Source organism: Rattus norvegicus, chromosome 1, assembly GCF_021556685.1.
Source record: "Rattus norvegicus strain SHRSP/BbbUtx chromosome 1, alternate assembly SHRSP_T2T, whole genome shotgun sequence".
In the NCBI taxonomy this organism is placed as follows: Eukaryota; Metazoa; Chordata; class Mammalia; order Rodentia; family Muridae; genus Rattus; species Rattus norvegicus.
This window is the reverse complement of record NC_141534.1, coordinates 221,288,891-221,303,090: the sequence shown is the minus strand read 5'-3', so window position 1 is coordinate 221,303,090 and position 14,200 is coordinate 221,288,891. Positions and strand designations below refer to the sequence as shown.

The 14,200-nt window shown below is 38.7% G+C and overlaps 1 protein-coding gene across 3 annotated transcripts; it reads left to right on the top strand.

Annotated features, from left to right (window-relative positions):
* Window positions 1-220: 220 nt before the first annotated feature.
* Ms4a3 (membrane spanning 4-domains A3) lies at window positions 221-11,487 on the top strand. Of its 3 annotated transcripts, none has more exon segments than NM_001427053.1 (7): window positions 221-367; window positions 1,718-1,889; window positions 2,674-2,811; window positions 5,413-5,469; window positions 8,217-8,375; window positions 9,574-9,675; window positions 11,215-11,487. In NM_001427053.1, coding segments are annotated over 6 exon segments (714 nt in total). In that variant the 5' UTR covers window positions 221-367; window positions 1,718-1,733; the 3' UTR covers window positions 11,317-11,487.
* The last annotated feature ends 2,713 nt before the right edge of the window (window positions 11,488-14,200 follow it).

The window sequence follows — 14,200 nt, the reverse complement described above, 5'->3', positions numbered from 1 at the left end:
CCTTCCACTGACTTAGCCACATGTTCTTCTTTTATTTCTTGCTCCAATAGTGTGGAGCAACATCTTAGAGCCAGAAATTGATGGCTCCAGATACCAGCTTCCTTCTTCATGGGTATACTTGAGGAAGTGGATGGACCATTAGTGCCCTCAAATATGGGTTTTATTAGCACACCTTTCAGGCAGCCTGCAGAAACACTTCCACTGGTTCTGCTGAGGCATTGCACAAGGGAGAGATCCGTTAAGTCTAAGGAAGAGGAGACTGCTGGTTTTGGGGGATAGACTCTGGTGATCATTACTGACTGTCTCCTCTTCTGTAATGAGATGGACTTGCAGGGGAAGGACTCTGTCAATTTCTGAAGTCTTCAAGGTAAATCTTACTAGCCCTGTTTCCATTGGAATCGTCTTTTCTTTTTTGTCTGCTGAAGGTGCCTCCCTATGGCCTTCTTGGGATAAAAGTCTTTTATTTGATTTCTCAGTAGAGGTTTGAAATTTTTAGCTGTGTGGACAAATGCCTTTAGAATGCAGATATCACCCTGGTTCCATCGTTTTTGGCATAATATATTTGGAAAATGTAGACATAGATAGGCAGATGACAGGCAGGCACAAGCATACATGGACACACGCGCGCGCGCACACACACACACACACACACACACACACACACACACACACACACACACCACATTTTGAAGAGGCTGCCTCTGAGTTTGGTGGCCATGTCTAGCTGTGAGAGGTGGCCTGGACATACATGAATGATGACATGTTTGGTGAGACAGATCATGCATGGGCTCAGAAGAAGAGTGTAGTGATAGCTAGAGGTAGATTTTGATCCTTAGCTTCTCAGATCCCTGCCTGGTGGGCTTGGGAATATTATTTAATACTCTGATTCTTAGATTCCTCGTTTGTAAAATGGAAAGTGTCATAATGACAATACCCATTCCAATGAATGTTTTGAGAATTGAATTGGTTGACATGAATAAAACATCCAGAAGTCTTTTGTACAGTTAGAGCTGGGAGGCAAATTACTTGGTGGATCGTAGAGAGCCTATAATTTCTTGGTTTCTTTTAAAAGTCAAATTAACGGTATTTTATAGACCAGCACTATATTTTATTTTATTTGCTTTACCTAAAGGCTGAATATCATCCTTGATGCTTTTCTAAAAAGGTCAACAATGTGTCAGACTTATTTCCCTGCCCCCCAAAGCCATTGTGTGGTACTTCCAACATGAAGACCAGTGCCTGCTAGTGTATTTTCTGTTATTACTCTTAAACAGGGCTATTTCTGACGTATGTATTAGCTATGCATGAACCGTGAGACAGTGAGACCGCAGAGCAAATATGATGAGTGAAGAGTGAGAAGCAAGCACCTTTAAAATTGAGGCTTCTCTGAGGCCTGTGAAACGTGTGCTGAAGGGATCCCCAGAGCACAAAGAACAGGTTCACCAACCAGACTAGGCCAGGACTAAAAGGGTTTCTTGAAAGCTTGACTCACAGGCCATATCCAGGACAAATTGTAGTGGGGATAGAGGGTTTGCTTTGTGAAGGGAAAGGTTCTAGGGTAGAAAGGCACGGAAAAAGGTGGGACTCCTGGAACTCAGGCCCTCCTCAGGGGAGCAATCCTGATGCATGGACAAGATGAACTCTTCTGTTACACTAAAAATACTGTTAGAAAGTGGTTGAAGGAGGCATCAAGCCTGTGGGTTCTTTCCCATGACAGCCACAAACAGCCCCAAATGGCCTCCCAGGAATTTCATAATACAGGACTGGGGATCTCAGCAGGTGGTACCTCACCAGGCAGACACATGAAGCCAGAGGAGACCCATGATTCTGTTTACCGACCCTTGGATGAGATACACCATGTTCAAAGAGGAGTACTGCAAGCCCTTGGGGTAAGTTGCCTTTGTTACAAAGTTGGCTTATGAGAGAGGAAGGAAAAGATTATATGGACACCCTCCTGTATGACCAGAAGAGAAATTTCTGAGTTATTTATCAAGTCATTGAAGACGAGATAGGATCATGGAGATCCGAGGAGTAGAAATGCAGAATCAGTCTCTCACAGGGCAGAATATCCATCCTAGCATACCTCAGAGAATTTCTTCTAAGGCTCTTCATTGTTTCTTGGTGCATTCTGACCACTGGTATCAGGAGCTTGAGTTCTGTGAAGTTCTCCTCCCTTCCCCTCTTCTTCCCTTCTCTCCTTTCCCTCCCATTCCCTTCCCTCACCCTTGCCTTCCTTTACCTCCTCTCTTCTTTCTTTCTTCTCTCCTCTTTCTTTCCTATGGTTCTGCGGATAAGAACCAGGTCCTTGTGGATGCCAGAAAAAACACTATTATTCAGTTAAAACTCCAACCCTTTGTGCATTTTTTATACCGAGTCTTGCTAAATAACACAGGTTGGCTTTGAACTCATTCTGTAGCTCAGATAGATGTTTCTGCCTCATCACCAGTGATGGCCATAATCTATATTTTAAATAAAAATATTTTAAAATAAAAATTTAACAGCTATCTGACTTTGTCATATTTTAGTCCTAAACAAAATCTTCTCAAAACAAGATCTTAGCTTTAGCTAAGATTTAGGCATAGCATTTAAATCATTTAAAGCCACGGTAAGTCCTTTCTGAGGAAAATAAAAAATAGAATTATAGCTTTTTCTTTTTTTTCTTCTTCCTTACAGGCCATCCAGATCCTGAATGGAATACTGATTCTAGCTCTGGGTATTTTTTTGGTTTGTTTAAAACAGTTGTCCCACCACTTCATCAATTTCTTCTTCTTCACCTTCTACACAGGCTACCCACTCTGGGGTGCTGTGTTTGTGAGTATTTATTCCCTTGGCCATAGACCATCTCTTACCCAGCACTGCTAGTGTGCTCAGTATGAAAGTGTTCTTTGAAGATTACCAACTGTGGTTTTGACTTATAATTTCTGACAAAAGTGGGCAAAAGCCTCTTTCTTTCACTACAACTTCTGATTTTACTTTTCGTTATGGCCAAATAAAGTTGTGTGTATGAACTACATTTTATTTATCAATTTATTTGTTGATGGGTAGAATGAAAACGACCAGTTCCATCTCCTGGGTATTGTGAATAGTGCAACAATAAATATGAGTTTATAAGTAAGTATCTCAGTGGTAGAATGTACACACACACACACACACACACACACACACTCACACACATTCACATACACACACACTCACACATACACACACACACTCACACACACATACACATACACACACATTCGCACACATACACACACTCACACACACATACACACACATACACACATACACACACACACTCACACACATACACATACACACATACACACACTCACACACATACACATACACACATACACACACACATACACACACTTGGGGTGGGGGAGAGAGAGAGGAGAGAAAGGGGGGAGAGAGAGAGAGAGAGAGGCAGGCAGGCAGGCAGACAGACAGACATATGCACATACATGAAGAATCCTATAGCGTCAAAGCTTTCTAGAGTCAGAAAGATAAAGACTGTATGCTTTTTCTCTTTCACAGTTCCTAGATTTTAATTTTTACATATGCACCTAAGTATGTGTGGGTGTGGGTGTAAGTTGTGAGACTAGAATAGAGACCAGGAAAGGAGAAAAGAGATCTGAAGGAAGGGAAGAGGGACAGAAGACAGCAGCAGCAGAAGTGTCTTATGAAAGAAGATCATGGTCAGCATTGGTTCTCAGTCTGAGAAAAGACCATGCATTTTCAGTTCATGGTGTAAGGCGCTCATTCACAATGGTGCTTTGAACTTGATATTCCTGAAATTCTGAGGCAGTTAAGAAAAAATTTTGATGGAAGAGTTAAGCTCTGAAGTATTCCTGAGTTGTTTTGCATAATAAATCTGACAGTTCAAGTGAAGACTTTGTGGTCTGCATTTTAGAAAAGACAGAAATGAAGAATTTCAGGCATCGCACAAGAATTGGGTTTTATCTTCTCAGAAAGTGAAATTAGTTTGTTTCAAAATGGAAAGGGAGCCAGAAAGATGGCTCAGCAGTTAAAAGCACTGGCTGTTTCCCCAGAGAACTCAGCTTCAATTTTCAGCACCCTCAAGGAGGCTCACAACTATCTGTACTTCTAGTTCTAGATCCAACACTCTCTGCTGACCTCTATGGGAACTGTGCATATGTACAGAGACACATGCAGGCCACACACATGAATTTAAAAGGGGGAAGGAATTAGGGATCAGGATTTGCTTTATCTTCAGCACAAGATTTGAGAATTGATTCCAATTCTTGAAGCTGTTCTCTGGCCCTAATACACTTTCAGGGCAAGTTCCAGGTGTATGACCTTTCTGTACTCCACGTTTGCCTTTGCCTATAGCCATCAACTCCTGGAACCACGAACATGCCTTCTGTATACCCACTATAGAGTCTTTGCTTCATCTCTTATCATCCTATCAAGGATGTGGTTTAAAAGATTAGACATGAACTTTTGCCCTCAGTTTCCTTACTAGGATATCAGAAATGGATCATCTTTTGGGATCTCTGAAATCAAATGAGAAGCATATATTATCATTAATTTGGATGTTTTCTGCCTACTGCACTTTATACTTTCCCCATTTCAATAGAACACAACTGTTAGTAGATGATGCTAACATGAGGATATGCTGTTAGGTGGGAAAAGAAGCTGAGGTGAAGAAAGCCTCAGTAATTTACCCAGGATCCTCTGCTGGCTATGAGTTGGAGCTACTATTGAACACGAAGGTGCTCATTCACAAAATACAGAGGTGGGAAGACCTGTGAAAATCTCTGGTGTCTGAGACAGAACTCAAAGTCTCTTCCTACATGTTTACCCAGAATTCAGTAGTTAAGTTTTGCTTAGCAACCCTTTATTCTCCAATATTTGGTAAGTTGATTAAAGAGTTGTAAAATCTTAACAATGAAAAATTTTGGAAGATCATAAAATATATAGAAAACCCAATTTATCAAAATTAGAGTCAGGGGAATATAGTGCATGAATATAATGATTTTAAAACTGGAGAATACATTTAGATTTAGAAATGCTTTTTTTTTGAGAATCTAGACCAAAAAAACTAGATAAATCTGAAATATGGGCAGCGCTATGTGAATTTTAAAATATATCATTTATAGCAACATAAATCTAAGCACAATTATAGCATTTTATTATTTATAATCATACACTAAGCCATTAAAAGCTAGATTCAAACAAAATAAAATTATGATGACTTTCTTTATAATATGAACTATTTAAAATTTTAGTCATAAAAAGTAATGCATAATGCAAAGTATACTTTTGTGTGAACTGAACAAAAACAATTTGGGTAACTTCTACTGATAGCGGCTGTCAGGGGAATGCCACGGAGAAAGAGGTCAAAAGTAAATGTCCCTTTATTCGTCCTGCTTCTATTTTAAACAGTTCATCACCTCAGGATCTTTGAGTGTTGCAGCAGGGAGAAGCCCCACAAGAACGCTGGTAAGTGCTGCTTCTCCCTCTTTTTCTCTGTGACCAGATGAGAAATAAATGACCCACCAGCCATAGGGAAGCAGAGGGTGGCTCTGGCTGAGGAACCAAGTCCCATTTAATGCACAACATTTTCGTGTGCTGTCAGGTTTAACAAATTCTTTTTAGTGAAAGGTCTTTCACCACTATCTTCAAATTTGAAAGCAAAAATTTCTCTCCTTTTGATTATTCATTCCACAGCAGGTAACTCTCTGTTCTATGTTCTCTGGTGATTTAGCTCTCCAGTCCCATTCTGCTCACACCCTGTACTCCCCTGGCTTTCCCATCACAGTAGTCCATCCTCAAACACCTATCTTTTTTTCTTTCATCCCCACTCCCTGACGATGGGCTCGCTCTCGGTTCTGAGAAACTGCAGCCATGGAGAGACTTTCAGACACACACACTAAAACACTATAACGTCTGCCATGTATGCTTGACCTGCTCCGGTGTATGTTTACCTCAGTTTTTACCATGGAGGAACTCACTGACTTCTTTAAAGCTGATCCTCCTACTTGGGTGTTCTAGCCCATGCCCCTTTCTACTATATAAAATTCATCACTCTAATACATTATCTCTACTGGGTACTTTAAATTTAAATCAGCATATAAGAACGTTTCTGACTATCTATCCATCTATCTAAATTTATATCATCTTGGTATTATTTTTTCCTGATAGCTATGCATAGTTTATTTTTTCTGTTTGTGACAAAACTCCATTTTAAAGGAGTTATCTATGCTCTGTCTCCAATTCTTCTCTTTTCAGTTATAGTTAAATGATCCCACCTTCCTAACTCTTTTGTTTCTTCCTGGCCTCTGAAAGAATGTTGAAGGTGTCCAGTTCTCAGTTTTTGCTCCCCTTCTGCCTTCACTTATAAGCAGTGTTCAGCCCAACTCCTCTTCTGGTAATTTTTCTCTTGGGCTCCAGAACATCTTGAGTAACTTATGTTTGTCTTGTCCTTTGAAATCTCCTTTACAGTCTCCCATTGAGGTTTACTCTGTTGCCATTTATTGTAATGCTAAATATGGCCCTCAAGATCTGGTTGCCTCAAGTAGGAGGGAATCAGTGATGCTATGTAACCTTGATCCTTAATTTAAAACTATTGGCTGAATAAAGATGCCTACAGCCTATAGTTGGACAGAAGAGAGGTAGGTGGGGCTTGGGATCTGAGGAGAGAACCAGGAGGGAGAAAGAAGGTGAAGAGAGGAGGAAATGTCATGGGTAAGACATGAACTGGCCGTGAGGGCTGGCCTGTCACTAAGAGCAGCCCAGGCAGAACATGGCAAGTCATATATCTTGGGGTTATTGGCAGGGAAGTAGAAATAATAGCACAGGGATTGATATCTGCTCAGCTCTAGTGCTTTAAAGGCTTATTATTAATATAAAAGTTTTGTGTCTTTTATTTGCAAACTGAATGATCAAAGGCAGGGTAGAAACCTCCAATTGAGATTAAATATTTACCACAACAGTCTCTGTCTCTTTTTCCAGACTGTTTAGGGCTGGGTTCCCAGTGTTCCCATCATTGGCATCTACTGTGCTCAATCTATATTTACTTTGATGATTTTAGCAATTTTCATTGCTTCAGATGACACTGCTATGATCACATTCCTCATATATGCACTTCTGACAAGATTTTTGTTCTGCCAAGACTTTTCTCCTGAGCATCGGGTTGTTCCCATCAATTTTGCTTCTACTTAGAAGGTCCCAAACTCAACTTCATTATGGAAACCTAATCCTTCTAGATTCTTAGACCAATAACATGAGCTATCCCTCTCCCAACCTCTTCTTTCACATCCTGAAGCCAGTATCTCAGCAAATTGCATGGGCTCCATCTTATGAGTTCCGTTTGTGTTTGCTTTTTCTCATCTTTCCTCCGACGGCATTCCATGGAGTCTTCTAACTGGGCTCTTTTCTTCTATTGGTGGATCTCATTTTCCTGATCTTAATAACGACAAAGTGACCCAGTGTGGCTTATTGATCTGTCATTTCTTTGCTCAAAATCTTCCATCAATTTTGTATTTTTTTCAGAATTAGAAAAAAAAGAAATAGACTTTTAATGAATTACATGGCTTTACATAATGTATATCTCTGTTAATTCTGACTTAGTTTCCTAACCTTATCCACACTGGCTCCCTTGCTTCCTGGGAACATGTGGCTTCACGGACTTTGACCTATCTTCTTTACCCAGACTTCCTTTGGACTATCTAGGGAAATCTTCTATACTCATATGCATTACTATGCAATGTCACAAACCTCTACTACTTTCTTTAAATTTCCATTTTGTTATGCCATTCTATTAGCCTCAATACCTAGTTACTTAAAAATATGGCATAATTTATACACTGGTGTGTTTATAGCTTTCCTTGTTATTTTTTGTTTGTAAATTGAGATATGAATTCAAATACTATAGGCTAGCTTTGAGTGGTAATCTCTGCCATCACCCACAGAGTGCTGGAATGACAGTGACACCTAGCTTTTGCAGTACTAATGACTTATACTGGGGCCCTATGCATGCTAAGCAAGCATTCTACAACTTGAGCTGTGTATGCTAACCCCTTGTCTTTACTGCTAGACTGTATGTCCTTTGTGCAGTGGGAGAATCTTAGTTCACAGGAGATTGCTCTGCACCTAAATTACTGTTGGGTACTTAAATATATACTTCAGTTGCCAAGGGGTTAAAGGATGTTCTGCATATATTAATGGACATTTTGGCTTTGTTTTAGATGCAAAACAGTTTTGGGATGAACATTGCCAGCACGATGATTGCATTTGTTGGGACTGCTTTCCTTTCTGTACATTTGGCACTCAATACCCTGGCTTTCAGAGCTTGCCGGTCTTCACAGTCACCTGATATTTGCATTTTCCTGGGTTCCTCATCAAATGTATGTTTTAAAACTGTTAATAACGTATTTCAAATCATTCAAAATATACATGTTAATATGAATGTTGGCTTTGCTCTTTACTAGTTTTGTAATGAAGGACACATTAGATTTAATTATTTAATGTTTAATGTTCTTATCTTTGAAGATAATATGGTATATAAATATATATATCTAAATATCTATAATATCATATTAAAGATAATAATGAGTAGTACCTACTATACTATAGATTGCTATAAAATTCAATATGATAATATTTGATAAGTAATGGAAACAGTGTTTAGTCATCATGTTGTATTATTATCACTGCTATTTATTATACTTTCCAGAGATATATAATAAATTAATTTATGTCACATAATTTGTTTTATGAAACAAACTTCAGGGACATACCACTTAATCTGCAAGCTAGAATATTTGTGTATGTTAGGTATACTCTATCAACTTTAACTACCACCATACATATATTTGGCCTAGGTTTTGTATGACTATGTGAGTGTGTCGCCTATATCCCCAGCATTATGTATGTATATAGGTTATGTATGTATGAATGTATGTATGTGCACTATGTGTGTTTTTGGTGACTGAGGAAGGCAGAAGGAGGTACTTGATCTCCTGGACCTGGAGTTACAGATGGTTTTGACAAACCATATTGGTGGTTGGAACTGAACCTGGGTCCTGTGTAAGACCAACAGGTGCTCTAAATTGCTGAGTCATCTCTCTAACCCATCTTTCATTAATTTTTTAATCACCTAAATTTGTATTTGTCTATGTCTATTTTTATGGATTAAGTGGTATTTTCCCTGTATAGGAATTTGATCATGTATTTCTTCTAGGTGCTCAGCTATAATAGAAGGGTAATTTTCTCCAGTAATGTGTTGAGTTTCTCCCAGCACTGTATTTTGTTCTATAGGCCTAATGTAAATCTCCTGAAATCCTGTTAATGAAATCATAATTTTTGCCCATTTTACTAGACTGTGTATTCTTTTCTGTAATTTATTACATTGATAAGTGTTACTGAGTGTTAGAATTTTTCTTCTGTGATTTCATCTCCCTTTGACTAGTTCATATAGATCAATCTTCAGTCTAATCTGTGTTTCACTCTGTTACATTTTGAGGGGCTTTCAGTCTGGTTTCCTGTTGACAAGTTTTCCTTCTGAATGTTTGCACTGATTTGATCTGAGGCATCATTCCCTAGGGCCTGGTGTCTTTAATGCTGATTTTCACCCTGCTGGAGCTGGCCCTGACCATTTCGCTCTCAGTCATGTGGTGCCTAGGAAATGTTTGTGGTTTAAGAGAGGTGAGTTTGTGTCGCTGTCTGAAAATTCCACAACAGTTGAAGTTATTTCCAACTTTTAGAATAAGAAACGTTTGTATGGTTATGATTTGTGGGGCTCTGGGAATTATTTATTAAATCAATGTGTGAGATGAAGTAAGGCTAGAAATGATTCAGATTTGAAAATGCAAGCCATATGTTAGAATACACTTTAATGCACTTTAATTTAATGCAAATTCATGTTACTTTTTACTTTTGAAAGGTATGTCTCCGGATGACCTCATATTCTTGCTAGATCTTGTAATTCAGTTTTTAAATTTTTTTCCACTTGCAATTCCTTTTTGGCCAAGGAAGCTTTATGCAGCCCTAGCAGGACTCCTAAGAGCAGGAATGGACGTGTCTCTGACTCTTTTGCCTGCTCTTTGGACCCCTTTCCCTCTAGTCTTGTTGCATCCTGTTAGACTGTATTTGGTTGATATCCACAGGAGATCTTTTCTGAAGGGGAAATGGAGGAACAGGGGACCTGGGGGAAGAAGGGAAGTGGGAACATGAACTTGGAAAAGTGGAGGAAGTGGAAATTGCAGTTGGGATGTATTATATGAGGGAGGAATAACTAAAAGATAGTTTATTTTTATAACATTTATGGATAGTAAATCATAGAAAAATCTATTTAAAGCAATTAGTTGGTATATAATTTTACGATGTACTAAAGACCAAAGCAAATTTGCACATTAACAAAATGAATGTTTGTATTTATTTTTTCACAATAATGACATCTTGGCTAAATATTAGATGTTACAGGATGGGAGATCATTTTCATGTTTCTGAAAGTTGATAGATATTCTGATTTTATTATTGTCAAGGCTGAGTCTAGTGCTTTGCATTAAAATATAACACAAAACAACAGAAATATGTTTATAGCCATTTTGAAAAATGCTGGAAATTTTGTCGTAACCCCAAGTCAAAACTCATTCAACAATGTTTTACAAATTCAAGTCAGCAATCCAAACAGCAATATCAAAAATCAAAAATAAAACAACCCAAAGATATAATTTGTTACTTATATGCTAAGGAAGGATAGTAGTAAATATTACAGTATTTGTCTTCTGTTATTATATTATTATACTTTTATGAGAGACATTGCTGCCATTCAGAACAAACACTATTATCTAATCTGAGCAGTCTTCACTGGTGTTCTGTGGTGTGGCAGCAGCATGCTGTGTGTTCAGGACCAAGTCTTCAGTGAAGACATATAATTCGATAGGAACAAGCAGAAACAACTTAGATAGGTTGTACATTTGATTTTCCTGACTGCTTCCCCAATCTTCATATTCAGTTCTGCAACCACCTATTTAGTGGCAACCCACGGAAATGAAAATAAAAATGTTCTGATTGTCTTTTTGTCCATATGCATATGACCATTATTCAGTGTTTATCAGAGTAAGCACCAATGAAGGAATCTTTGTGGACCTGTGATAGTGATAGTTGGGGGTAATGAGAAAGGACGGAGTAGAGAGGGAAGATGAGGATCCTCTTCTTGAGAACTGATGTCTCGTTTTCTAGGAGATCAGTTCTTCACCTCCTAATTCTGTGGAGTCAGGAATACCCCCTGAAGAAAGCGATTCTGAGAACCTGATCACCCAGCCTCAAACCATCGAAGAGTGAGAATTTCATTGAGAACTCAGGAGGGCATAAACAGATGAAATACAGTCCTTCTGTCGTGGAAATATTCACAAGAAAGCTGGCATCTGTCCCAATTCTCCCCATCCTCCCTGTAAATCCACTAGCACGGTCTAGATCTAGAAGAATAAATACATTTCCTTAGGTGTTCTTGGATTTGCAACCTCTATAGTCTTTCTTCCAAAGCTCTTTCCAGCTATCGAATCTTTTTTTCCTTACCCCATTGCTTTGTGAGGCTTAAGGATGAAAGAACATGTAATAATTTTCTTTTTTCCCCTTTCTTTTGAAACACAGTGTCTCATGCCCTATAGGCTGGCTTTTAGTAACCCTGAAGCCAAGTTCGTCTTTGAAGCCCTGCTCGTCCTATCGTCACCTGCCCAGTTTCAGGATTATAGGCATACACAAGCATACTTAGTTTGATATTTTATACGTATAACACCCATGCTGTCTCAGCTTTCCGACTGCTGAGATTACAGGTGTGAGCGACCACATACCCATTACCCACATTACCCAGGGACAAGCCCTATTGTCTGGATTTCAGTAAAAGTCAAATTTCAGCCACCTCCTGGGAATGAGAATGAGTCAGATTTTTTTCAGCACAGAAAAAAAATGTTTTTTTTTTTTTTTGATTTGGCTGATACCAGAATTACAAATCTAGAAGGTTAAAAATATCATTGTGATTAATTTGCTTTTTACTAGACTTGAACTTTAAGCTTCAGGTTTTATTTCCACCAGCTTCTGGGAGTCAAACATGTTCCGATACAATGATGGTTTGGGTTCAGGGATTTTGTTCTGTATGGCCAGTTTCCATTGATTCGACTTCTATTGTGTTACAGATGGTCTGCTTCCTTTTATTTGAATACATCTTCTATCATCCTTTATTAAAGCATGTTAACAGTACACAAGAACACTGTGGCTTCCCCACTAGCATTTCCTATGACCAGAATTGACAACCACCTTCAGATTCTGCTGGAGTTGACCTCATATTGAGTTTTAGGGACACACCTTGAATGGTCTTACTCTATTAAAATACTTATCTTGATGAGTGCACTGGTTCATAACCTCTTCACGGACAACAGTTTGGCTCTAGTGTGGAGTCATCTTCACTGAGGAGACTCTATGACTTTTTCATAAAATATAAGAATCAAATATAACTTGAAATGGAAGCCACTAGGAGATAACATCTGAAAGTTGCTGAATAGTTAGTTACTCTGGGGTTCACACATGAGAAATTTAGAAAATAAAAAACAACTTTAATTTAGTAACCCTGGAATGTGTATATAGATTCTGATGTCTCGTAAATTTGGGACATGTGCATGCAGGTCAGGGGATTACCTCTGGTGTCAAGCATTTTCAGGCACCAACTACCTTGTTTGTTTGTTATATAGACATGCTCTTTCACTGGAAGGAGGGCTCATCAGTTAGGATTGGTTGACTGGCTGGCCAAGGAGCTCCAAGGATCTGCTTGTCTACTTTTCTTTGCTGAGTACCAGAGTGTGACACCATGCCTGGCTTTTATTTCATTTTTTTAAACTTACTTAATCCAAGAATCAAACCCATGTTTGTACAGCAAGGACTTTATGAATTGAGCTGTCTCACCAGACAAATATTTTGTACTTATTAACTTCTATTTTTGTTGTTTCCTTCATTTTTTCAAGTTTTCCCAATTCCTGTTGTAGTCAATTTAACTTTTAAATATGGTTTATACATTTTGCATTTTTGTATTATTTTATTAAAAGAACTTGCAAAGCAAACACATTACATATTGAAATTAACCAGATCCAAATTCTATACATTTCAGTGAACTTTTCCACAATCTGGAAGCTTTGGAGCTTCACACTGGGTCACTTATTAGGATGTAATTCCTTATACACTTTCAAAAAGTCAAGCACATTTAGGTCTACACATGTAACTTAATTTTACAGAGGAACATATTTTTGTTGAGGAAAATAAGAATTAACTTTTTTTCATTTTCTCTGTTTTTTATTGGATATTTTTATTTACATTAAAATGTTATCCCCTTTCCCAGTTTCCCATCTATAACCCCCACTGCTTTTATGAGGGGGTTCACCCGCCCACCCATTCCCACCACTTTCCACCTTCCTGTCCTGACATTCCCCTACACTGGGGCATTGAGTCTTGGCAGGACCAAGGGCTTCTCTTCCCATTGATGTCCAGCAAGGCCATCCTCTGCTACAGATGCAGATCGAACCGTGGATCTGTCCATGTGAACTCTTTGAATGGTGGTTTAATCCTTGAGAGCTCTGGTTGGTTGGTATTGTTCTTACGGGGTTGCAAACCCCTTCAGCTCCTTCAATCCTTTCTCTAACTCTTCCAATGTGGACCCTGTTCTCAGTTCAATGGTTGGCTGCATGCATTTGCCTCTGTATTTGTCATGCTCTGGCAAAGCCTCTCAGGAGACAGCTATATCAGGCCCCTGTCAGCTTGCACTTCTTGGCATCAGCAATATTGTTTGGGTTTGGTGGCTGTATATGGGCTGGATCCTCAGGTGGCTCAGGCTCTGAATGGCCATTCCTTCAGTCTCTGCTCTAAACTTTGTCTTCATATTTCCTCCTGTGAATATTTTTGTTCATCTAAGAAGGGCTGACGCATCTGCAATTTGGTCGTTCTTCTTCTTGAGCTTCATGTGGTCTGTGGATAGTATCTTGGGTAATCCAAGCTGTTGGGCTAATATCCATTTATCAGTTAGTATAATATATATATATATAGTGATTGAGTTACCTCACTCAGGATATTTTCTAGTTCTATCCATTTGCGTATGAATTTCATGAAGTCATTGTTTTGATTAGCTGAATAGTATACCACTGTGTAAATGTACCACATTTTCTGTAGCCATTCTTCTGTTGAA